The sequence below is a fragment of the Alosa pseudoharengus genome, unplaced genomic scaffold, assembly GCF_046254945.1.
Source record: "Alosa pseudoharengus isolate Yale_2024_CS ecotype anadromous, Long Island Sound unplaced genomic scaffold, YU_APseudo_1.1 YU_APseudo_1.1_scf_15, whole genome shotgun sequence".
In the NCBI taxonomy this organism is placed as follows: Eukaryota; Metazoa; Chordata; class Actinopteri; order Clupeiformes; family Clupeidae; genus Alosa; species Alosa pseudoharengus.
Window position 1 is genome coordinate 12,410,206 of NW_027468620.1, and position 23,061 is coordinate 12,433,266.

At 43.5% G+C, this 23,061-nt stretch overlaps 1 protein-coding gene across 1 annotated transcript in view; it reads left to right on the forward strand.

Annotated features, from left to right (window-relative positions):
* The window catches only part of lrrc1 (leucine rich repeat containing 1), a 32,877-nt gene extending 10,387 nt beyond the window's left edge, over positions 1-22,490 (forward strand). Inside the window, exons 3-14 of the mRNA XM_076285582.1 lie at positions 27-105; positions 1,088-1,177; positions 6,002-6,058; positions 6,321-6,384; positions 6,687-6,761; positions 7,493-7,637; positions 9,298-9,416; positions 10,490-10,573; positions 14,938-15,053; positions 16,399-16,571; positions 20,314-20,453; positions 20,817-22,490. Of these exons, the coding sequence (XP_076141697.1) occupies positions 27-105; positions 1,088-1,177; positions 6,002-6,058; positions 6,321-6,384; positions 6,687-6,761; positions 7,493-7,637; positions 9,298-9,416; positions 10,490-10,573; positions 14,938-15,053; positions 16,399-16,571; positions 20,314-20,453; positions 20,817-20,975 (1,301 nt within the window). The 3' untranslated portion in view covers positions 20,976-22,490. The remainder of the gene's footprint in view (positions 1-26; positions 106-1,087; positions 1,178-6,001; positions 6,059-6,320; positions 6,385-6,686; positions 6,762-7,492; positions 7,638-9,297; positions 9,417-10,489; positions 10,574-14,937; positions 15,054-16,398; positions 16,572-20,313; positions 20,454-20,816) is intronic.
* Positions 22,491-23,061: the final 571 nt, after the last annotated feature.

Below are 23,061 nucleotides of genomic sequence, written 5' to 3' on the forward strand. Positions count from 1 at the left end.
TGTTGTTTTTGCTTCTTGGCACACAGACATCATGGAAATCCCTGAAAGCATTTCATACTGTAAAGCTCTCCAAGTAGCTGACTTCAGTGGAAACCCACTAACAAGGTAATTAACAAGAAATATCATGCTGCTGTCGCTGTTGTTGCTATTTGTTGTTGTGGTGGTTGCATATGTAAACGTGCAACATTCTGACCAATTATACTTGGGTTGCTTCCAGACCCTGAATAATTTGTAACCCTTGACGAAGTTGAGCTTTCAGTTTTTCAGTTAAACTTGCCCGTTTTCTGTGTAAAGTTGTGGTTTGTTGGTGGCTGGCCTGGTACTGTCATGGTGACTATAACTAGGGACAGAATTGCTTCATACTTAATAAAATACCCCTCTAATAAAACACATTCCTCTGTTTTAGATTTTGTGCAATATGGTAATGTTTGTCCTTATCCATGCAAGAATCTTTATACAAAGAAATGCTAAATCAACCTTTCCCCTTAGTTGTTTTAACTGGCATTCCAATAGAATTAAAATGCTTAGTGGGTCACCCTTAATGCATTTTTTTTTCATTGAATTTACGGTGCCCCAATTTGTATGTGGGTTTTCCCATAAATGTTAGTCATTGCTGAGCGTGACCTTGTCTCTGTGGTCTACTTAACCCACCCAGTAGCGTAAGGCTTCAGTCTGATTGGCATTATGATTACTTAATGATATGCATGCTTTCAGACGTGCCAGTCAGAACTCACAGAGACTTGGAAATGGCGCCACGCCTGACTGAACACGTACATGCACACGTTCTGCACATACACACATACCCACATGCATACGCCCTGCTATTAATGGGCTCAAGATAAAGACTAGTAGGATTTGGGGACTTGCAAAATATCATCCTCTCTTTTGGTCAACAAAGAATTAAAAGCTCATGCAAGTCTGCCAGGAATGTGTGTTATTTACATTAAGTCACTCAGTATCAAGTTTACAAACTGATTTTGAGCTGTGAAATTGGTCTCCTGTCTCATTGTGTGTGTGTGGGGGGGTGGGTGGTGGGGGGGTGCAGCCATTTGAAATAAGCATTGGGACTTCTGTTCTTCTTTTGCAGATTGCCAGAAAGTTTTCCAGAGTTGAGGAATTTAACTTGCCTCTCCATCAATGATATTTCTTTGCAGACCTTGCCAGAAAACATAGGAAAGTAAGTTTGCTTTTGCTCTCACTCTCTGTCTCATCTTTCCCTTGGCTGATTCTGATTGCCTATGCTGGAAGAATTACTGTAATAATGCTCATGTGAAATTGCAGGAAATGTTTTCAAAATCATTTCTAAATTTCCGCTGCGTCAGAAGAACTAGCATAGCGTCATCAGTGTGGTATGCTACCAGAGTAGTTCAGCTAATCAGGGTCTTTTGAGGGTTGCAAAAATGGCTCCCTTTCTGAAACTCATAAGTAGGCTTTCTGCCGTTGTCATTAGTTGAATTTGTATTTTAGTCGCAGGAGTTGCTCTCGGCTGTCTCATGCTTCCGTTCACACACAGTTTCACTCGTTGCAGTTTCAGGTCAACAACAGCCGTTGCTCCAAAGCATGACTGTACCTGCCTTTGTCCCAGAACGTGTACAGAATATCCCCTCTGTTTATGGATTGCCACGTTGCCATTTTTGTCAGTGCCAGTTCTCTTCCTTCTCGAATGCTCTCTGCGTAGCGCGTCAAACCCATGAAGGTCTGTGAGCGGCGGTGGTCGTTGTCCACTTGTCTGTCAGTCTGTTTTCCTTCTCTCTCCCCTCCTTCCTCTTTGTGTGATTTGTCGACCCTGTTCATTTCCTCTGCAATTTCCTCCTTGCTCTTTTTCCTGACTGTGTTGTGACCAGTGTTGGGTACAGGCTGCTCGTCCCAGGCCACGGATAGATGAGATAGAAACTAATGCCGAACGCAGAGCTGACTACCAGGCCAGGGGCCTGTAATTTGTTCCTAAACAGGAGATTTAGTCTTGCTGCTAATGGGTTTATGTACAGATGGACATATGGCTTTGCTTCATATTTTTCACCACTGCCTGTGTAAAAAGAAGGTTAGTGTTTGGTGTCAAGTTAGCCTCACTACACACAGCTCAGTTGGCTATGCCAGTGCCTTGCTGATTAGCTATTCTGCTATTTGCTATAGGTACAGGAGGGCGTAGATCAGAACATGTTCCCTTTTTGCTAAGCCTTTCTATTGTGAACAGGAGTGTAGGTTGGCATGTTATGATTGTTTTGAATCTGGATAGGTCTTGACTTGACATGCTTGATAATAACAGCAGATCTGCGCTATTGGCTGATTGGCTGGCTTAAAAATGATTTCTCGACATGGGGCTGATGAGAGAATTTCAGCTGATTTTCACAGAACAAAAAGGTGCTTCCATGTCCATGCCTCCGTGTGTCTGGAGGTGGTGAGGAAATAAGTATAAGTATATATACTCTTTTGGTCCCGTGAGGGAAATTTGGTCTCTGCATTTATCCCAATCTGTGAATTAGTGAAACACACTCCGCACACAGTGAACACACAGTGAGGTGAAGCACACACTAAGGGCTATGATATGGTCCCGCGTCTGCGGCACTGTTGAGCGCGTGATGAGAATTGCGTTATTTTTACGCCATGCGTCACGTTTTTGAGGCGACCGAAAGTTAAAACCACGCGTCACTTAACGCGTAGACTGCGCATGTTTGAAACGGAACTGCTGTAAACACTCCCCTCCAGTAGGTGGACCACATAGAAGAACAACACTTAAAACCTAGAGACAAACCTAGACAGAAGAAGACTTGTTTTGTTACCCTAACAACGATGGAGCAGAGCGCCTGTTTTCGCACAGCTTGCCTGGCTATCGAGTTACGTGAAACACCACGACATGGAGTCAACTTCGACCAATGTAAAGCCACAATCCACAGATACAGATTCTTTAACATTATCTTTAACGGTTACTTTACCATCTATGGTGTAGAACCCAAAGTATTTCCAGACACCACATTTTAGATGAGTTGGGGACGTAATTGTCCGCTCAGGCCGGCTGTTCTGTGCGTTATCTTCCATTTTCGAAACAGGGTGGCTGCATGGGCTCTGGCTCCAGTCATTATTGTGGCTACTGGCTATTATTGGCTTGATTTGGTCATAAGCCCTGGATCATAGAGCACTGGATGAGATGGCAAACAATAAAATAAAAAACAAACTAATCATAGACTGTAGAAATGCGCTACACATGGCACTAAAAACCGAATAGTTTATTTATATAGTTCGACTACGGATATTTCACGTCATGTTCGAATAAAAAGTGACAGCCCTTCTCCCTGCATAGAGAGCTGACATGACTTTGGATTAAATGCATCTTTAAAAATGAGCGTACTAAACAATGCTGAAATCAAATCGTGAAACCCAGTAACACTTGTTGATCGAGATGCATTCTCGCCTGTTCCGTATATAATGCGTCATCAATAATGATAATAATAATAAATGGAATGTAGCCTAGGCTACCTCTCCCAGGTGCACTCATTATCACCTACTCCTGAACAATGCTGAACTCAAATCTCGAAACCCGCCTGTCAACACCGGATAATGCGTTCATAATCATAATCATAATAATAATTGAAGGAATGTAACCTAGGCTACCTCTCGCTCTAGATGCACTAGGCAGGTGTGAAGACTCAATACAAATTTAATTGAGGACATCTGTACGCACAACTCTTTCTTACCATGGCACTGCTGTGTTTAGAAAAATGTCTTTACTTTGTATCGCACCAACATTGCTGTCATTCATCTATAAGTAGCCTAATAAGCAAGTAAGCTATAAGCAAGTCTCTCAGCTATATCAACAGGTGTGCTGTGTGTGTTCGTGTGGATGATAAATGCAGCGATGCGATGGACCAACTTATCAAACTTCCCAGCAGACAGGCGAAAGTACTCGTGGTGCTTCTCCTCATCTAACAGCCGCATCTTTTGCACATAAGTGTGGAACACTCCTTCACTAGCTCTTCCTTCATTCAGTGCTCACACATCCCACCTTCTTCTTTTCTTCAGGCGTTTCAGGCTTCTTTGGTGGTTGTGTCCTACTTTCAGGCTCGATGTACCACCCCCAGTTGGTGGGGCAGAGTATCACAGTTAATCCGTAGTGCGCAGGCGCTAACCTTAATGATCTAGCGCGCATTCAGGACAACAGAAATTGGACTCATGTACTCGTCAAAAATTACGCACGTCTTCGACACGCGCAAATGTGACGGAGGAGTATACCATTTCCTTAATCCCGACGCAGTGAGCTGCCTGCTATAGCGGCGCTCGGGGAGCAGTGAGGGGTTAGGTGCCTTGCTCAAGGGCATTTCAGCCGTTCTACTGGTCGGGGGATCGAACCGGCAACCCTCTGGTTACAAGCCCGAAGCCCTAACCAGTAGGCCACCACTGCCCCAAATGCACTAAACTAAACTGATAAACAACTTGAATTTGCAATGACCAAAGCATAAATCATGTGAATGAACGAGGTGCATTCCAACACTCAATACTCCCAACACCATGAATTTATTTGCACATAAACTGATATCAGCATCACCTGTGAGACAAAAATGTCAGATATTGATAAAAATCCAATACATCTGCATCAAGTATGTTTTGGTGGAAGAAAACTACCCACTTTAAGATGGCCTTCAGAATCCTCAGAAGCCTTTTAATCTGGAACTGAATCCTGTCATTGACGAGATATTATTTCTAGATTTCTTACCCCCCCTCCCAGTTAATCCGTCATCTGCTGCTTCCAGAGTTAGTTTTCATTTGCTTTCCTACCGTTTTGGGCATAATCAAAGACCTGAAAAGCTGCTTTGCGATATTGGTTTACTACAGAAGAGGAGTGTTTAAAGACTTTGCAATCCTTTTTCCCCTGCTGGCCATTTGAAAGAAAAATGTGTCACTAATACATTCTGCTGTCATCACTATTTATTTATTTAATTTCCATGCATGTTGTTATCTTAATTATGTTTGCTATCATTTGGTTTACTGATATCGATTGGCCAACACATTTTATTAGCTTGTCCCAGGGAAGCATCTATGCATCTCCAGACTCATGAACAGATTAATTTAAAAAGGCAGCCAAGAATTCAAAGTCTATCTATTATGAACTATAGCGTGGGATGTGGTGCCATTTAGTTGACTCATCACTGTCTTGCCCATGGTGTTAAATGAGCAAATTGGTTTTGTCTAGTTATTAAATTAAATTCGTTTTTTAAAGTAGTTAGTTAGTAAATTAGTTTTAGTTAGACTTTGGACATTGTCTATCAGTCAGATTAGGGCCCAGTATTTAAAGAAATTGGTCATGGCACACTTACTGTACTGTAACTGACTAACTATTTGAAATTTGTGCAAATACATTTGGCTTGTATTTTGTGGAACCGTCTCTGTCAGTAGTATTACTGCTATAGCCAGTGCCCAGTGGTCATCTATATTGAGGCTAGTGGGGATGTTGTCATGTCAAGTCGTTGAGTCACCCGCAGCTTGAAGCAAGGCTCATTTTAACGGAAAAGTGGTTCTAAAACATTACATAATACAATGTGAAAGAAATCCAGGATTTGAACCTAGAAAAATGTTCACCCTTTTCAACTTTCGAGTAAGCTTTGGTTTTCCTCTCTGGTGCCAAAACTGATTGTGGTCTTCTTAAGTGGCCCAAATATAATTAAGCTTGGTTCCTTCCTGAAGCCTAGGTCTTCAGTGGTATGAATAAACAGAAAAGGGCTCTGTCTTTCCCCCCTCCAAACTAATTTACCCAATTTAAATGTGGTGTGGCCTACTTTCACCCTGCGCCAAATGTGTCACTTTTATGAAGCTAACTTTGGAGGTAAATGTTTTAGATAGCATTTCTGTAGTGTTGTATGCAAATGAAGGCCTTGTGATGTGGATTTAACAATTCTGTCAAAATGTTATGTTAACTCCATAAACCTGGACCAAAACCTTTGCTCATCTAAATAACACAATATCTGATGGCTTCATGTGTACATAACTAACCCATTGCCTTTTTCCACAGCCTTGGTAACTTGATATCACTGGAACTACGAGAGAATCTGTTGACATATTTACCAGAGTGAGTATGTGATTACTGTCATGTGTCTCTGAGTATGTGTGGACAGGAACATTGTTTGTTCTGTTGTAATGGTCTCCTCAGGCATCTGAGATATGTCTCAGTCTGAGATGTGCGAGTTTGTCAAGTCTGCATGTGTCCATGATTCCGCAATGTTTTCATGTCGTCCATGTCTTCAGTCATATATCAGATTTGGTTAGGAATTATTAATTGAAAATTGACACGTTTTTCAAGCAACAATTCGCTTTGTGTTTTGCTTGTCTAGGTCTCTGTCGCAACTTGGTAAACTTGAAGAACTGGATCTAGGGAACAATGAACTTTATAACTTGGTAAGTCCATTTCCTAAACTCAAATACCGTTTAACAGTCTAACAGGTGAGGCATGTAATCCCCCCCCCCCCTTTTTAACAGTGTCTTTGAAAAGGAAGTCATTTGTTTTCTTGTCCAACAATAAAAATAACAATAATACACCTCTCTGTGTGTGCTTGCTCTGTCTGGAAAACCAGGGTACAATGGAATGCGGCTGGGCCTTTTGCATGCGTTCAGCTCCGCATTCCTGTTTGCGTCGGTGCCAGTCACCTGGTTCTGTTGCTCTCTTATACTGACCCTGTCAAACCTCCCCTCCTGTTTAGCCCGAGACAATAGGCTGTCTTGTCAGCCTGAAAGACCTCTGGCTGGATGGGAACCAGTTGGCCGAAATTCCAGCGGTAAGGGATTCCTGAAATGTTGTTGCTGCTGAGGTGTGTGTGTGTGTGTGTGTGCGTGTGTGTGTGTGGGGGGGCCAGGGTTCATAGTGATGTATGTGGAATGTCAGCAGGGCTGATGGCCTTGTGTAATACGTAATCAACTTCTTGTCACCTTTTTTTTTCTGTTAAAACGTTTTACACGTGTTTTATTCAGATTCAGTAAAAGGTTTATTTTATAATTATAATCTGCTTATATGAGACTCTGGTCTGGTTATGAGCGGCCTCCTAAATCAAACGCGATCTCTGCAGCACTCCTAATATTAAATCACTGTGGCGGTACCTTCATCACTGCTTAGCAACCCAACCAGTATAGTATTGTCTGCAAACTGAAATACTTTAACTAAGTCAGGCAATGCAGCTATTTGTGTGAGAGGGATCAATACTCCCCATTAGTAGCTAGAAGAGTGGTATGTATGGCCATGTAACAGGGTGTCGACTATCTGTTGGAGATCTGTTGTGTAATGTATAGTTCACTGATGGCTTTTCACCACATTACAGTGCAAAGTGTTCTCATGGACTACTTTTATATTGTTATTGTAGCCTGTGTGTCCATACAAAGCACATTCTACCGATTGGTCTGTGCATTATTGATAGACTTCAGTAAATTCCTATGCAACCGCCTACACAAACATGGCTGTTCAGAAAAAAACATTATGGGATACAGGAGGACTCTTTTTGGCTGTTTCCTCTAGGAGATGGGCAGTATGCGGAACCTGCTGTGTCTGGACGTCTCGGAGAACAAGTTAGAGCGCCTCCCGGAGGAGCTGAGCTGCCTGCACTCCCTCACTGACCTGCTGGTGTCCCAGAACCTCATCGATGTGCTGCCAGAAGGCATAGGTCAGTGTGTGTGTGTGTGTGTGTGTGTGTGTGTGTGTGTGTGTGTGTGTGTGTGTGTGTATATGAGTGTTTGTTTATGCATTCTCTCACAAGTGCACAGCATGGTAGTGTAGTGTGGATTGTCATCTCTAGTTTTAATATTGGATTGCGTTGGTGTGTGTGTGTGTGTGTGTGTGTGTGTGTGTGTGTGTGTGTGTGTGTGTGTGTGTGTGTGTGTGTGTGTGTGTGTGTGTGTGTGTGTGTGTGTGTGTGTGTGTGTGTGTGTGTGTGTGTGTGTGTGTGTGTGTGTGTGTGTGTGTGTGTGTGTGTGTGTGTGTGTGTGTGTGTGTGTGTGTGTGTGTGTGTGTGTGTGTGTGTGTGTGTGTGTGTGTGTGTGCGTGCGTGCGTGTGTGTGTGCATGTCTGCGCTTTGGAGTGCTGTGTGTTAGTGTGTATTTGTTATTATGAATCCTCTTACATGTCCACAGCATGTGAGTGTGAGTAAGTATTTAAATTTATACTGCTCCCAGTGAAGTGTCCACATTTCTGAAACCAAACCAGCAAGGGGAATCCCAGGGTGGAAAGAAAAACATGCCTCTATCAGGCTGTGAATGCAGGAAGTGCACTTGTGTGGTTTGCTAAAACCAGGATCTGCCATGAGGTTTCCGCTACTGAACCAGTCGACTCCCAGTATGGAACGCGGCCTTGAGCTGTGATTGACACTAACTTGTCTCTCTGATCCACCTCATCCTGTGTGATTGTGATCTGTCCTCACACAACCCCCTCTGCTCTGCTGCCTGTCTGATATTAACATAATCTGTAATATAAAGTCAATGACTGATACGCAGCTTATGCATTTTCTGTATTTGTATTAGTTCTCAGAATTTAGCTCAGTCGAAGGAAAGCACAACTGATTTGCTTTGGGATTTGAGAGACATGTGAGAGACAGAAATACGGATCTGGAGGGTGAGGGTGAATTTACACTGACAGTGTGGAATCATCTGTCCTCCCACCCCTCTTAGTGGTGAGAAGGAGCAAGAGAGGCAGGCACAGGTCACTCTGAGTCACAGACGACACAGCATGCATGAACAATGATGGGACGCGTTTGAATTTTTATAATCTCGATTTGTGCATAAGCACTTTTTGAAAACTTGGTCTTTGTCAGTGACAGTGAGTTGATCTAATGGCCATAACCTCAAGCTGTTTTTCCTTTCAGTTAAACAATGTAAGTGGCTATGAATGAACTAATGTCTCTGCTGTGCTGTCACATTCACTTGGAAGCGAACCATACACTGCAAAAACTATAATTTTATATTAACCTAAAACAAATCTAGTTGGTATTGTTTTTAGTATAAAGATTCTCTTAAACATTTTCTTACCCCATGGACAGATACATTTACTTAGAAGATTTTGGCTTATGAGTTTATGAGAAAGCTCAAAGTTAGTGTCTTTATACTGAAAACAATACCAACTAGATTTATTTGTTATCTTAATATAAGATTATAACACTTGGTTAGATATCAGTTTTTGCAGTGTATTTGTTGATCTGGAAGCATATTTGTGGATCTGGAAGCATATTTGTGGATCTGTTGTCCTTAGAGTGGCCCTCAGAGTTCTTCTAAACAACAAATGTTGTTTTCTCTTCTCATTGGGTGTTTGTTTGTTGTCGCTCTTGTCCTCAGGCAAACTTGGAAAACTCTCCATACTGAAAGCAGACCAGAACCGACTGATGAAGCTCCCAGAGAGCATTGGCAACTGTGAAAACCTCACCGAACTCGTGCTCACGGAGAACCAGCTACAGGTGAGGCCGCCTTGACTCTCTCCCCCACATGACTTCAGGACTGTGTCTCACAGCCATTTCATCATAAGTCATTAAGTGTCAGTGAACATGACTTGCCTTACTTGTTTAGTAGTAGTCTTTCACATTAATCCTACAACTTTTTTCTTTGTTGTACAACTGAAAGTTTAGTTGTTAGTTTATTATCTTGGTTTGGTTAATGTTAAGGGCTTTTTTCACTGGTATTAATCTCAAGCATGATATTTGAATGATTTGTAATTATGAAAAGTATTTCAAATGACCTAAAAAAAATGAAATCAGATACGATTTTAGTTCAGTTTTCTAATGATTATTATGCCGTATTGTTGGCTGGTGAAATGTCAAAAGATGACCTGGCTGTCATTAATATGGATATGTTGTATGTGTGATTCCCAAAGAACAGCAGCTTGGCTGGATAATATGCCAATGGTGGAATTAATTTGTTAGTACTAATTAGTTCCGAGATTCCTCTGCTGCTTGCCAAAGAATTCCAATCTGCTACCTTGTGTTTGTTTTTCCGTGTAGACTGAGCCCCCCCAGTCACTTCTGCTGACGACTCTTGTGCAGAATCGTTAGGGCCTTATTTGATTAAGAGCGCAGACTGATTCATTAGAGAACCAGGAAATGGCATCCACCGACAAAGCGCTCTGGGAGCTCACTCAGAACAGCCGCCGTGAGCAAAACACGATGGCCCAACGTTGACTAGGCTTGTCAGTTATATTGAACTGGGCAGCTGTCCTCTCCCTCCCTCCCCTCTGTGGTCTCCACTTCCTGGTCTCGTTCGTTCGTGAGGCCTGTTAACAGTGGGTGTCCAGAGGAAAGCCCCAGCTGACCTATTAGACCTCTTCATCCTCATCAGTTGCCTGGTAATCCTCAGGGTGTGGGGCGAGCCTTGCAGGCCCTTGTGCTGCGTCCACTGTGAGCATGCGCGTGTCGTTTCTATAGGGGGCTCTCTGTAGAAGGTTAGGGCTGTGGCTGTTAGATGGCCACACACACTTTGTGGGCTCATCACGTTCTTAACTCTAACCCCCCCCCCCCCCCCCCCCCCCTCTTTACAGACTTTGCCCAGAAGTATTGGAAAGCTGAGGAAGCTGTCAAACTTCAACTGTGATCGGAATCGCCTGACTTCGTTGCCCAAAGAGGTATGTGTGTGGATCTTTTGCAGATGTTGTCTATACCTCATGTAAGCCCCTCACCTCATGACCTCTGCTTTGACAACTGTGTGTGTGTGTTGGCATAATTGTAATGCAGTCATGCAATTTCATTTCACACAAATCAGACATTTATCACTACGTAGCACTGATCCTTTACAGTTTTTTGCTGCAAGATTAATATAATCAAGATAAGCGTAGGAGTGCTTTCCCTCGAATCTGTAAGGCAAGTGCAAAGAAACACACAACTTGTTTTGTACATCTCCTTTCTGAAGTTGGCCCGCTATTTTTTTTTTTTCGAGCCGTTGTAAACAAATCACTTGAGAGATGAGTGGCGGGCATTCGTCCCGTAGCGGCGTGCTGTAATCAAGTCACAACGCCCACCTCTCGGGCATCTGGAGTGGTGTCGGCCGCCGTTTGTTCCTGCGTCAGGCACGTGGGATTCAAGGGGAAGCGATGCGCTGCTTCTCTGGAGATATCAGATCAACCCTTGTGTTCGTAAATGTTTCGATGTTTTGCCTACCATCTGAGATTTCAGTGATATGAAACCACAGACAAGACAGATGGGCTCCAATTTGATGTTGGAAGATTTATTTGGATTTGTAAAACCTGAATTGTTGGCTTTTTGGGCAGATATCAAGCAATCTTCAAACCAAACTCATTTGATGTGTATCGTTTCCTCCTAGTCCTCTGGGCAGCAACAACACCTGTTTATTGGGAGTGGTAGTTGGTGTGTTGGCAGAGAGAGAGAGAGAAGTTTTGAGAGGAAAGTTCCAGAACACAAGAGTCTAGTTGTTTAGGTAATACCATCTGAAGGGAGGTCTGTAGAATGACACCCACCCCCTCCTCCTCCTCCCCCAGAAAACATCCATGATGCTGACCATGTCCCATATGGAGCTGTTTAACAAGCGTCCTTAAGACCTGAAAAATACATTTAAATATAATATAAATGTAAATCCGGTTTATAGGCCAAATATACTTGTGTATACAAGGAATTTGGTCTCTGCATTTATCCCATCTGTGAATTAGTGAACACACAGCTAGGTGAAGCACACACTAACCCGGAGCAGTGAGCTGCCTTGCTACAATAGCGCTTGGGGAGCAGTAAGGGGGTTAGGTGCCTTGCTCAAGAGCACTTCAGCCGTGGATGAACTGATGACTTCATACTGGAGGTCCCATTAACTGTGTTGAAGTCATGTTTTATTTAGTTTATATTATTTACATAAGACAGGGGTGACCAACTCGCCTTTAGAGCCATGTAGTACTAATCCCTCTAACTGGAATCATTAATATTGTTACATAAAGTAAAACAGTTGTATAAAAGTCTTGTATCTCTACATATAAGAAGATGCAGTTTTTCATTTTTAACAAAGTTATTGTTCACCGTGCGTCATCTTTGTAGACTATGCATGTTGTGCAGGACCAAACGAAGGAGTTAGTTCTGTGCTCTGCCTCTGCAGAATAACAACCCTGACCTTTGGCAATCCGCAGATACTTTAATCCAGAATGATTTACTGCATACAACACATGCCTTTGTTTGTGTGTGTGTGTGTGTGTGTGTGTGTGTGTGTCTGTGTTTCTCTGTCTTCCTGTGAAGGAGAACATCTAGAACAGATACTTTGTCACGTCAGTTTTTGTTTGATTTGTAAATCTAGTTGAGTATATTAGATCAAGCTATTTTCAAGTTCCAAGTGGTTTTCAGTGTGCTCAGTTTGTGTTGTTTGTCATTGAGCTTCAGATAATGGCAAGCAGCTGGGGGTCTTTAGCTAGAACACTGTGTGTGTGTGTGTGTGTGTGTGTGTGTGTGTGTGTGTGTGTGTGTGTGTGTGTGTGTGTGTGTGTGTGTGTGTGTGTGTGTGTGTGTGTGTGTGTGTGTGTGTGTGATGGTGCAATCCATTTAGCCAATGTGCTCGTTTTACGAGTAGTAAGAAAGTTACGCAAAATTACACGATGGCACGCCCCCCTATGCTTGTCTGACGAAAATCGATCTTGTACAAGTCAAAGTACCCCCAGTTCACGGCGAGTTTTTACGACGAGGAAGTTACGTCATTTCACAAATTATGAGTTGTCACAAGCTGTCAACATGTACAAATGGAACGCACGATAAGTGTAAATGAGTGAGAGAAAGATACAGTCAGTCTACAAAAAGGGACACAGTTAAGTCCATGAGAGGGGATAGTGTTTTTGGTCCCCTGGTTGGTCTTTCCAGTTCAGTGGTAATTCCTTTAGTGCCCTCTCTGTGCCAGCTTTTGACTGTGATTGCGATCAAGGCTACCTTGCTCTGTGCTGGTGCCGTGGCACTAACGACTGGACTTTGGTATTAGCTTTGCATTGAAGCAATAATCGTGCCATGCCCTGAAGGTTAACAAGTAGCCTATGAAATTAATCGTCTTTCTGAAAATGATGAAGGTCAAACAGTGAAGGGTTGGTCTGAAATAGATTATTATAGCCTTGAGGTATTTCAATTGGTATTTTACGTGTCTGTTCCCTCGTTCAATCCAAAGCGTGTTTTTCCTTCAGTTTCTTGAGTGTTGCACCAGTGAAGGAGAGAGAACAGACTGTGGTTAAAGCATAATCTGAAAGGCTCTTTTCACACGGACACACAGTGCCTTTGTGTCGGATGTGCAGAAGGCCCTGTCTGCGAGAGTGAGTGAGGGAAGACCTCACACTCCACACAGTCTCCAAAGTGACCTAAACTCAGTAGCCACTGTCTAAGCCGCTGTAAGACAGAGCAGAAAGACCCTTGGAGGAAGTGCAGTTGTCACAGGCTGGCTACACCAGGCACGTAAATGAAGCGCCCCGTTTGCGGAGTGTATGATGCAACAATAAGCTTCCACTATAATCAGTGGATCTGGCTACACCAAACGTGAAATGAGGAGCGTGCACTTGAAAAAATTAGACCAGTCTTCTAAATGTTTACACTCCGTGAACAGAAAGCTTCAGTTATGTGCCTGTTGTAGCCTGCCTATCAGAGTTAACGTTTACAACCATTTCCCGCCTATTAACCAAGGTCCATACATTGATTTTACAAAATGTCTTCAGCTATGGCGTTAATACACAGGGGTGGGGTATACATGGGAATCAATGTATTTCTTCTCTTCACGCAATCTGATACATTGGACTATTGGACTACAGGTGCAGCCAATACATGGTTATGTTTTGTTTTGTTTTATTTTCATTAAGCACTGTCCTGCGGTTTATATGCAATGCAGCTAATACCTACACACACACACTACCTCACTACCTAGCAAATTGAACGGTGTGCATCTGTATTATAAGTCACTTTGGAAACATAAACTAAATGTATTTTCTGTGATAACATGTGGAGGATGTTTTGAGTTGGGTATATCAGAGGGCCTAAACAGCTTTGTCGTGATTTTAAAGCATCTGTGAATCTTCTGGCTAAGCTTTATGGCCATATGTTCACAAAGTCATGTGAGCGTTTGTGTCATTTGTTTCTGTGTTACACATCTTTTCGGGGTCACCTTAGGCAGATTCCATTGAATGACTCATCAGTATTCTTCTCCAACTCTGTCAGCGCCTTTTGGTGTTTATGTCCTCTTCCAGCATGACACTAATTCCACTGCACCACGTCACCCTCCACTGCTCTCTTGTTTATTTGTTCATTATCAATTAGTTTTTGTTGTTTTGGTGTTGTTTGTATTTGTTGTTTGTTTCTCTTGGCTCACTGCTGTGTTCTGGTTTCTGGGAACCGTGGCTTGTAAGCAGTTGTGTTTTCCCCCATTCAACACCTTTTATCTAACATGTATTGATCCTGTGTAAAACGGAGGTAGTCTCTTTCTGTGTGTGTATAACGGTGTGACCGTGTCGGGGTGCTGCCCTGTCTAATGCGATGTTGATTGCTGTCTGGACTCTCCCAGGCCATTAGCATTGCTTTATACCACAACTAATTGCCCCTAATGTCAGCCTCACGGTCATTGTCAAGCCCATATTGATGCCCGGTCAACCTGACACCCTAGAGAAGTGGTTACGGATGCAGTTTTGTTAAGTCTATTTGGGCTAAATGTTTTCAGTTTATGCCTCTATACATACCGTATTTTCCGGACTATAAGTTTCCTCTTCATGACACATTTTTTGACTGGTGCAACTTATAGTCCGGAAAATACGGTATATTTATTGATTTATTTATTAATGCCATAACTAATCTACTCATTTAGTCAGTCGTCATTTACTTGCTTGTCACACCAATTCGTTCATTAATTGATTAATTTAAACATTTATTGAGTCACTCATTTTTTATTTTATTTTATTTCTTCTGCTTGCACTCTGCACACTGCATGTAAGCTAATGCTTTGAAATGTTTTTTTGTCTTGTGTTCTTTTCTCTTTTGGCAGATTGGCGGCTGCAGCAGCTTGAATGTCCTGTGTGTGCGTGAAAATCAATTGAAACACATTCCCTCCGAGCTGTCGCAGGCTACTGAGCTGCACGTATTTGATGTGTCTGGAAACAGGTGGGACGCCACAGATACTGATTAAACCACCCGTCCGCAATGTCGCCCCAACCCACTGTCCACACCCCCACCCACCCAATCACAACTTTCATCCAGGGTCGACAAGCCAGGCCTGGGTTTCCCCCTGAGCTCATTTGCAGAGATTATTTCCTGACAGTTCGGGGTATTCTGAGGGGAAGTTGATAACGCACCCTAGAGACTCTGCTGATTGTAGTGGAAATTATGCTGTCTTGATGCCAGGGGTTGATCTGCCATATGTGACCTAAGGCCTGGCCGGCGGGCAAATCCCTGTCACGCCGCGGTATTGTGTTACGCCATGTATCAAGGCTTACCTGAGCTGCCCATTTGGAATGCAGAATAGTGTTTACACACAAAGGCTTTTGCTTTTGAGTCTTATAAAGGCGATTAGTAAAATCTGAAAAGACTAGTTACAAGTTCTACAGTTGTACTTTGGAATGGACACTGGGGGGATGAGAAGTGGGCCTTGTCTAGTCTGACACGCTTTGTGGGAAAAAGAGCTTTGTGTCAGAGACCTTCACGACTAACACACAGGGAGAATGAGATGCGTCACTGGAAGGGTATACAAGGCGTTGCTTTGTTCTCATGTGTTTGTAAGGGGTTGACACTTTAAGAATGAGAGCGTTTTTGCTGGGAGGACTTGTGCTCTGATGACAGAGAGACTGCCTGATGGGGTGGCTGTCTCTGCTCAGCCTTTATGCCAGCTCAAGGTGATTTTGTGTTAGGGAAGCCATGAGAGTGTTTGAAAGTTCTGCAGTTTGATCATAATAAATACTGGAATACTGGGATATTCATTGGGTTGGATTAGTGTATTATGCAAAAATGAACAAATAGGCTGCAAATGCACTGTCAGTAGTGCAGCCATGAAAATAATGTAAATCTCCTCTGACATTGTGAAAAATACACCAATATCACCCTGGACCACATTGCTGCTGAGACAATGGAAATTGGATACTTTGTGTTTGCATAATGATATTTTAAAAGTTGAAAAGGTTTTGGTTACTAGAATATGGGACTATTGGTTTGCATGTTTGGTTTTACTGTGATAGAGTATGAATACTGTGATACTTTGGCGTCTACATTATATGAGTCAATGTTGCGTTCGCATGTCTCCACAGTATATTTATACAGTTAGCAAACAGAAGTAAAAGTCAGCGGTCTGCATCCTGGTATATGGTCTATGAGATTTTGGTAACCCTACCCCTCCATTCTTTCTCTCTCTCTCTCTGTCTCGTTCTCTCTCACATACTCTGTCTCCCTCCCTCTCTGTCTCTTTTTCTCTCTCTCTCTCTCTCTCTCTCTCTCTCGGTGTCTCTCGCCCCTGCAGGCTGGCCTACCTGCCCCTGTCCCTGACCACGCTGCGCCTCAAAGCGCTGTGGCTGTCTGAGAACCAGTCCCAGCCGCTGCTCACCTTCCAGACGGACGTGGACCCCGAGTCCGGGGAGAAGGTGCTCACCTGCGTGCTTCTGCCGCAGCAGCCTTGCGAGCCCGACAACAAAGGTAAGACGCCCCACCTGACCCCTCCGCCACTCCGCCTGCTTAACTGGCCCCACAGCGCCATAAGGAAGGCCAGGGCTCTTTGCTAATTCCAGTGCTACCTGTCTTGCACTTGTATCTCCCCGTTTATTTGGAAGTCACTGTAGATAAAAGAGCAGTCTGAATATAGTAAAAATAATCATTAGTATACTCCTCTTAGGCTGTACACATGTGGTTCAGTTATTACATTCTTTACTGTATGGCTCAGTTTTGCCCTGCCGTAGACAATAGTGACTTCCGCGTCTGTGAGTGGCTCTTCAAAAAAGGTATGGCCCTCTACTGGATCGGTCCTGTTGGTGGCACTGTTGGCGTTTGGCCCTGCTGCGTGTGTAGCGGCCGAGTTCGTTCCCCTCATTGTAATGGATTTCCAGCCTTCCATGCAGCGATGGCACCCTCCGCTTGCCCTCCCTCCCGCTGGCCTTGTTGTGATTCTTTGGGCTTCTTGTTTAATGGATTCCGCTTAATACCAGGAAGCAGTTGGAGGGGCTCTTCAGGATGTCGCTCTCTCCAAGCAACAAGGTCTGCCTGTTTAGCGTCTTTTTATGGGGAAGTTGAGGCGTGCGGTGCGGCTGGAGAAGAAACAGCCTCACATAATAAAGCACTTCACAGACACACTCTTCCCTTCCCTACCAGGATATACAAGGACAAGGATGTGTCGGGACAATGCAAGTGAGGATAGCAGCAGGCCTAAATACTCAGATCAAGTAAAGTAGGGGGAGGCCGCTTTATGCATGAATTCATATTTGCACAAACAATGTGCAAGGACAAGAATGTAGGCATGTCATGAACAAGGTCACGATGTGCTGTGAGTTTTTTTGAAAGAAGGACATCGCAGAGTATTGTGTGGTGTGTGTAGTTCATAATGTGTCGGATGTGTAGTTCAGATGTAATTCTTTAAGCAGTGGATCTCAAACCTTGTCTGTCATTCACCATTTGGGAGGGGGGTTAAGCCCCACCTGGCCCTCATCGCCCCAACAAAATCAATTTAAAAATGTCAAGTGACTGTGATTTGTTGGCTCTCATGCTGCCTGCTGCCAGCGGTTGGTTTCAGACACAAAACACACACAGATATTATGGTATATACGGTATTTTCTTTTCGCCTGGTTTTTGGTTAATTACGGTCAGCATTGTCTTTCTCCGCTGGGGCTGAATCACCTGCTATTTTTGTCTTCCATGTCACGAATTTATCCATTCTGTAACGTTATGCCCACTGCTGTCTCTCTGTGAACACCATGGTGTAAAACGTTGTTTATTGTTCCACTGCAGTTAACATGACGCCGTTAAATCATTACTTGGTTCCATGTTAGATTTCCTCCTGGTCCCCTGGATTGGTTTTCATTTATGTGTATAAAGGACTCTTAAGGACCTTGTTTGTGTGTGGCGTTGATAAAAATGGACACAAAAAAGACTTTCCTCCCATTCGTTGTGCCCCACCAATGATGACTCTATTCCCTTTCGGTCCCCGTAACACTGACAGATGTCTACCTGAGTTCCTGTCGTCCACTGTTTTGCTGTCCCCTTTAGCAGAGTTGCCCAGCAGCCACGGCAAAGACAATCAGTGAAGCAGCGGGCAGCTAGCATTAATTTCAACTTAACGTTGCACATAAGTGTAGCCGTAAGTGTAGCGAAGCGTTGTCTAGAGAGCAATCTTCCCCTAAACGCAGGAGAGATTTTGACCTAACTGCACAAGCTCTGAGGCTGCCAAGAGGAGGATGCTCTCCTAAATTATCATATACTAATGACGCCGATAGTCGTCTCCCACTGATTGCAGCGCTTCAAGCCACACTCAGGCAGCTGAGCAGTAATTGCTTCTAAAGCCGCTGTGTGCTTGCTGACGGGGTTCGTTGTGGAGCAGGGGCGCCAAGGCCCAGGTGTGTGTGTGTGTGTGTGTGTGTGTGTGTTGGTGTGCAGCTGATGGTGTACTGTCAAAACGACTCGGCCTCTATCACCCGTGCACTTGTGATACGTTTCTCTCTCACACACACAAACGCACACGCACACACATGCATGTCCACGGATTGCTCGGCCAAAGAGGCTTAGCTGTGACTGGCCCGGAGCCATTGAAAGCTCGCCGCTCGACGCAGACACATTTGACTCCGGCTGGGTCGCCAAATTCGGTGCCTTATCCAATTGGGATTATAGTAATTATTTTATGCCCCCAGCACCCACAATCCCTCTGACTCCAGGTCAGCATATCAGTTCATCAAGTGCCCAATGAAATGCAAGCCACACTGTTTGTCTGTTGGTATATCTCTTCTCTCACGCCCCTGTAGCCATGATGTGTTTCTCGGCTGCTGGCAGAGTCATCCGTGACTCCCGCCCCCTTGTGTGTGAGTGAGGCTGTGCGGGGCTTGCAGAGGTCAAATCAGCGCGGGTAAGATTGGGGGTTGGGGGCAGATTGTCTTGCAATAAGCCTGTGAGTAAGCAGGGATTTGAAACTGTGATCTGGCATCCCGCACCCTCTCTTAGCCACTGCGGCTTGGCACCCACGCTTGCTTGGACCGGGGGGTTGGTAATGCAGGGTTAGTTAGGGTGATAAAGAGAGGCAAGAGGTGCCTGAGTGCAAGGCCTCTCTCTCTCACCCCCCCTTTCTCTTATTCCTCTCACGTATTCCCTCTCTTACCCCCCCCCCCCTCTTGTCTCTCTGTCTCTTTTTAGTACATTTCACTCTCTCTCCCTCACACACACACACACACACACGTCTCCCACCCTTATTATGGTCTTTATAAACAAATCCAGCCAGGCTTTAAGCCTGTATGCAGTCAGGCGTTGCTTGGTTTGCACTGAGTCCTCATTTGTGACACACACACACACACACCCTCGCTCACTCACTGCAGAGCTCTGCATTAAAGCATCCTCAGTGGGGTTTAATGTGGTGGCTAAGCAGGTTGAGATTACTGGTGCCTGGCCTGCCACCCTGACCTGATCCTCTGGGCTGTGGTGTGGTCAGACCTGGATAACCTCATGCCATGCCGTGCCGTGCCGTGCCGTGCCGGCCTGTGCTCTGCTCTGGCGTGGTGGGTGGCTGGCAGGTGTGCTATGTTTAGGTTTAGCTAATCACTCTGTGCTGAACTGGCATGTGTTGTGTAGGGGCTGTGTTGTCTTGCTTTGCCAGTGTCTAGATAACGCTGTGCTGTGTCGTGTTCAGGCTTTTGTTTGCTGGTCTGTGCTGTGTTTTTGTTCAAAGCTGCACCATGCAAGTGTTCGACCATAATATAACAGCTTGGAAGCCATTTTGATGGTAAATGAGCTTATAATATGGAGAATTGATTGTGCACCTAGCATAGCTGGCAGCGCCTCGCAGGCAGAAAACCAGCCTTGACATTTGGCTGAAGGCGAGCCGAAGACGTCTTGTGAAAATCATAAAACGTTATCTGGTTAGTAGATATAGCTCTTTGGAGATTGCCTTTGCCTGTAGCTAGTCCTTGGGCTCCAAAACAAATGCACATACACCGGTGTCTAGGGGTAAGGGCTCAAGCCGTGAGAAGTATTTACAACAGCAAGGTAAAATATTCTCTAGGGGTAGTTGTTATGTTGTTTTCAGACATTGTGTTTACAACACAACAACAACACGTTCCATATAAAGCTGTTCTAGATACTCAAAGTGCTTCACAGGTTTAGGCCGTGATGACCTTGTGCTGGGCTGGACTTTGCTAATGTAGACTTGAGTTTGACCTCAGGTTGTGTTTTTTTTTGTCACGCGCAGGCCTGGATAACCTGGCCCGGTGTGGTGGCCTGGAGAGCCTGGTGACCGACGTGGCCGACACCACTTGGGACGATCGAGCTCAGAACAGGATCAGTGCCATCCGCTTCCTGGATGAGGATGAGGACGAGGACGATGAAAAGGTGGGTGTGCTGAGTGTATTCTGTGTTGTGCTTGAACACACTCAAGGTTATGACAAAGCAATGCAAGAGATATCGCTGTGTTAGATGAGGATGTGGACATATTTATGAATGGGGGTGCTCTGATGGGGACTGTGAGTTTCATGTCACTCGTGTCAGATGTGCTTTTGATGTCACTTAGAATGTCATTTGAATGTCACTTTGAATGAATGAATGAATGAACAAATGATTGAGGGGCGGTACATGAATGAATGAGTGAATGAATCAGAGGATACGTGCTTCATTTGAATATCAACTGGCTATTTTGAAGTATGGCCTGATCTGATGTCTTGTGTTTTCCCGATTGTTTTCTGCCCTGCTCTACAGGGAACCTTGCTGCGTCGAGCAACGCCTCACCCTGGCGAGCTGCGGAGCATGAAGAAAGCCGCCGAGAACCTCCGCAACGACATGAACGCTGCCAAAGGCCTGGACTCCAACAAAAACGAGGTCAATAACGCTGCTGACCGCGTGACCACGTCTGTGTGACCTCCTCCTCCTCCTCGCTCGCCTCTTGCTCTTGTGCTCTCCTTACCTCAGAGATGTCTTTTACCTTTTGTGTCTCTTGCCACTACTCCCCCGCAACACGCCACAACTTGCCCCGCCCCCCAATCCTCCCCAATCCCTGCTCGTCCTGCTGGACTCATCATGCCTCCTCCAGCCCCACCTGCGGATCAGAACGGAGACTTCCATGGCTGTCTCAGCCCCCTCATCACTTCGTCCCATTTGGATTTGGCCACCATGCCTCCACGGTCTATGTGCCTTCTCAAAATGTCCACAGCAATAATCTGCACAGGTGTGCTTCTTTTTTAATGTGTGTGTGTGCGTGTTTGTATATTTTAAAAATCTAGTGCTTTTAATTTTTTGTAGAGATGGTAAATAGGTGCACTATTTAAAGTCTTACCATGCGATAAATGTCAAAAATCTTATATATATATATATATATATATATATATATATATATATATATATAAATATATATATATATATATATATATATATATATTTATATATATATATAAATATATATATTTGTTCTATTTTTTAAGACACTGGGTGGACACTTGATTTTTGTTTTTGTTTTTACTTATTTGGGGATGTACAAAACCCAGGCTTTTTTGGACCTACTGATTTGAAAATTATTGTATAGTTATTTGTGAATATTACTTTTATACTTTTGGCAGCTGTGATGGTGTAAATTTTAAAAAGTGTATAGCAGGTTTCTTGATCAAAAGCAGAATTTAACTGTGTACACAAAAGTGGGCACAAAATAATTATTTTGAAAAGAAGAAAAAGTAAAAAACAAAATCCAAAAAAAAAAAGATCTTTATTTTTTAACATCTTTGAAAGTCTTGATGGCCTCAACACTTCTCTTCTGGTTCATTAGTCTTTGTTTCTCTGCTTAGATGTAAATACAGCGCGTGTTCTTAAGGGCTAACAGAACACACTGTGAAATTTCCATTACCACTCACAGCCACTAAAATGGAGGCAAGTGTGAAGGCCGTCTGACTCACTCTCTCATCGCGCCTCTCTATTTTCCTTTAGTTTTTATAATCATGATTGACAGCGGCCACTAAATTTTTGCATATGTACTTTATCTCATGTAGAACCGGTACACTAAAGATGGTTTTGTAATAAAATTATGTACATTTTATACTTTGTATAGTTATGATCTCAGAAAATGCTGTTGTCATTAATATAAAATGCACTTTTGCAAGGGTTTCTTACACTTTATCAAAACGGCTTATTCTTATGGTACACTACAGACTTAAATTTTACTTTGTATTTTTAACAGTATACAGGAGTATGGACATTTTTTTCTTTTTTTAATGATTTAATTTTTTTTCAATGATCAAGCTGCACAAAGCCAATCTCAAATAAGCACAACCTTTGTGCTTAAAAACTTGGACTTTTAACCACTGATACAATAAAATGGATTTGTAAAACCACAAATTATGATTTTGTTTTTTACTAGGAATCAATAAAAGCCAACGTCTTTCCTTAGGTTATTGTGAATTTTTTTAAAATTAAAACAATAATATAAATTATATTGTTCCGAGGTCAAATTGGATGCGCTCGTATGTATCCTCTGCAGGGACATAATCAAAACATCATCTCCTGGACCCTTTCTCATATCTTACTTTGATTCCACTCGGCCTAAGACACTGAGAAATCCACTCCCATCTTTTCATCAATCCCATAATAATCTCTGCCAGGACAAGCCCATGGGATATCGGAATGAATAGTATTCCGCTGGCATTACTTGGTTATGTCTGAAGTGTCTGATGAGTTGAAAGGCCATCAGACGACCTCCTGGAACAACCTGGAACATCCATTCAGCATTGCAGCTTTAGTGTCGTGCTGTGACCTTGCATGCTTTTCAGACCTTTTCTGTTGACCTCTGTGTTGTCTCGTGTGTGAAATGCTCCATGTCAAACGTGTTATAAAATAATGTATGTACTGTGTGGGTGGGTGGGTGGTGAGAGGTTAATGTTAAATGAAACTTTAATGTTTCATGTCACAAATGTGCATAATCTATCCTATTTGCATTTCCAAGCATTTACAAAGTGATTCT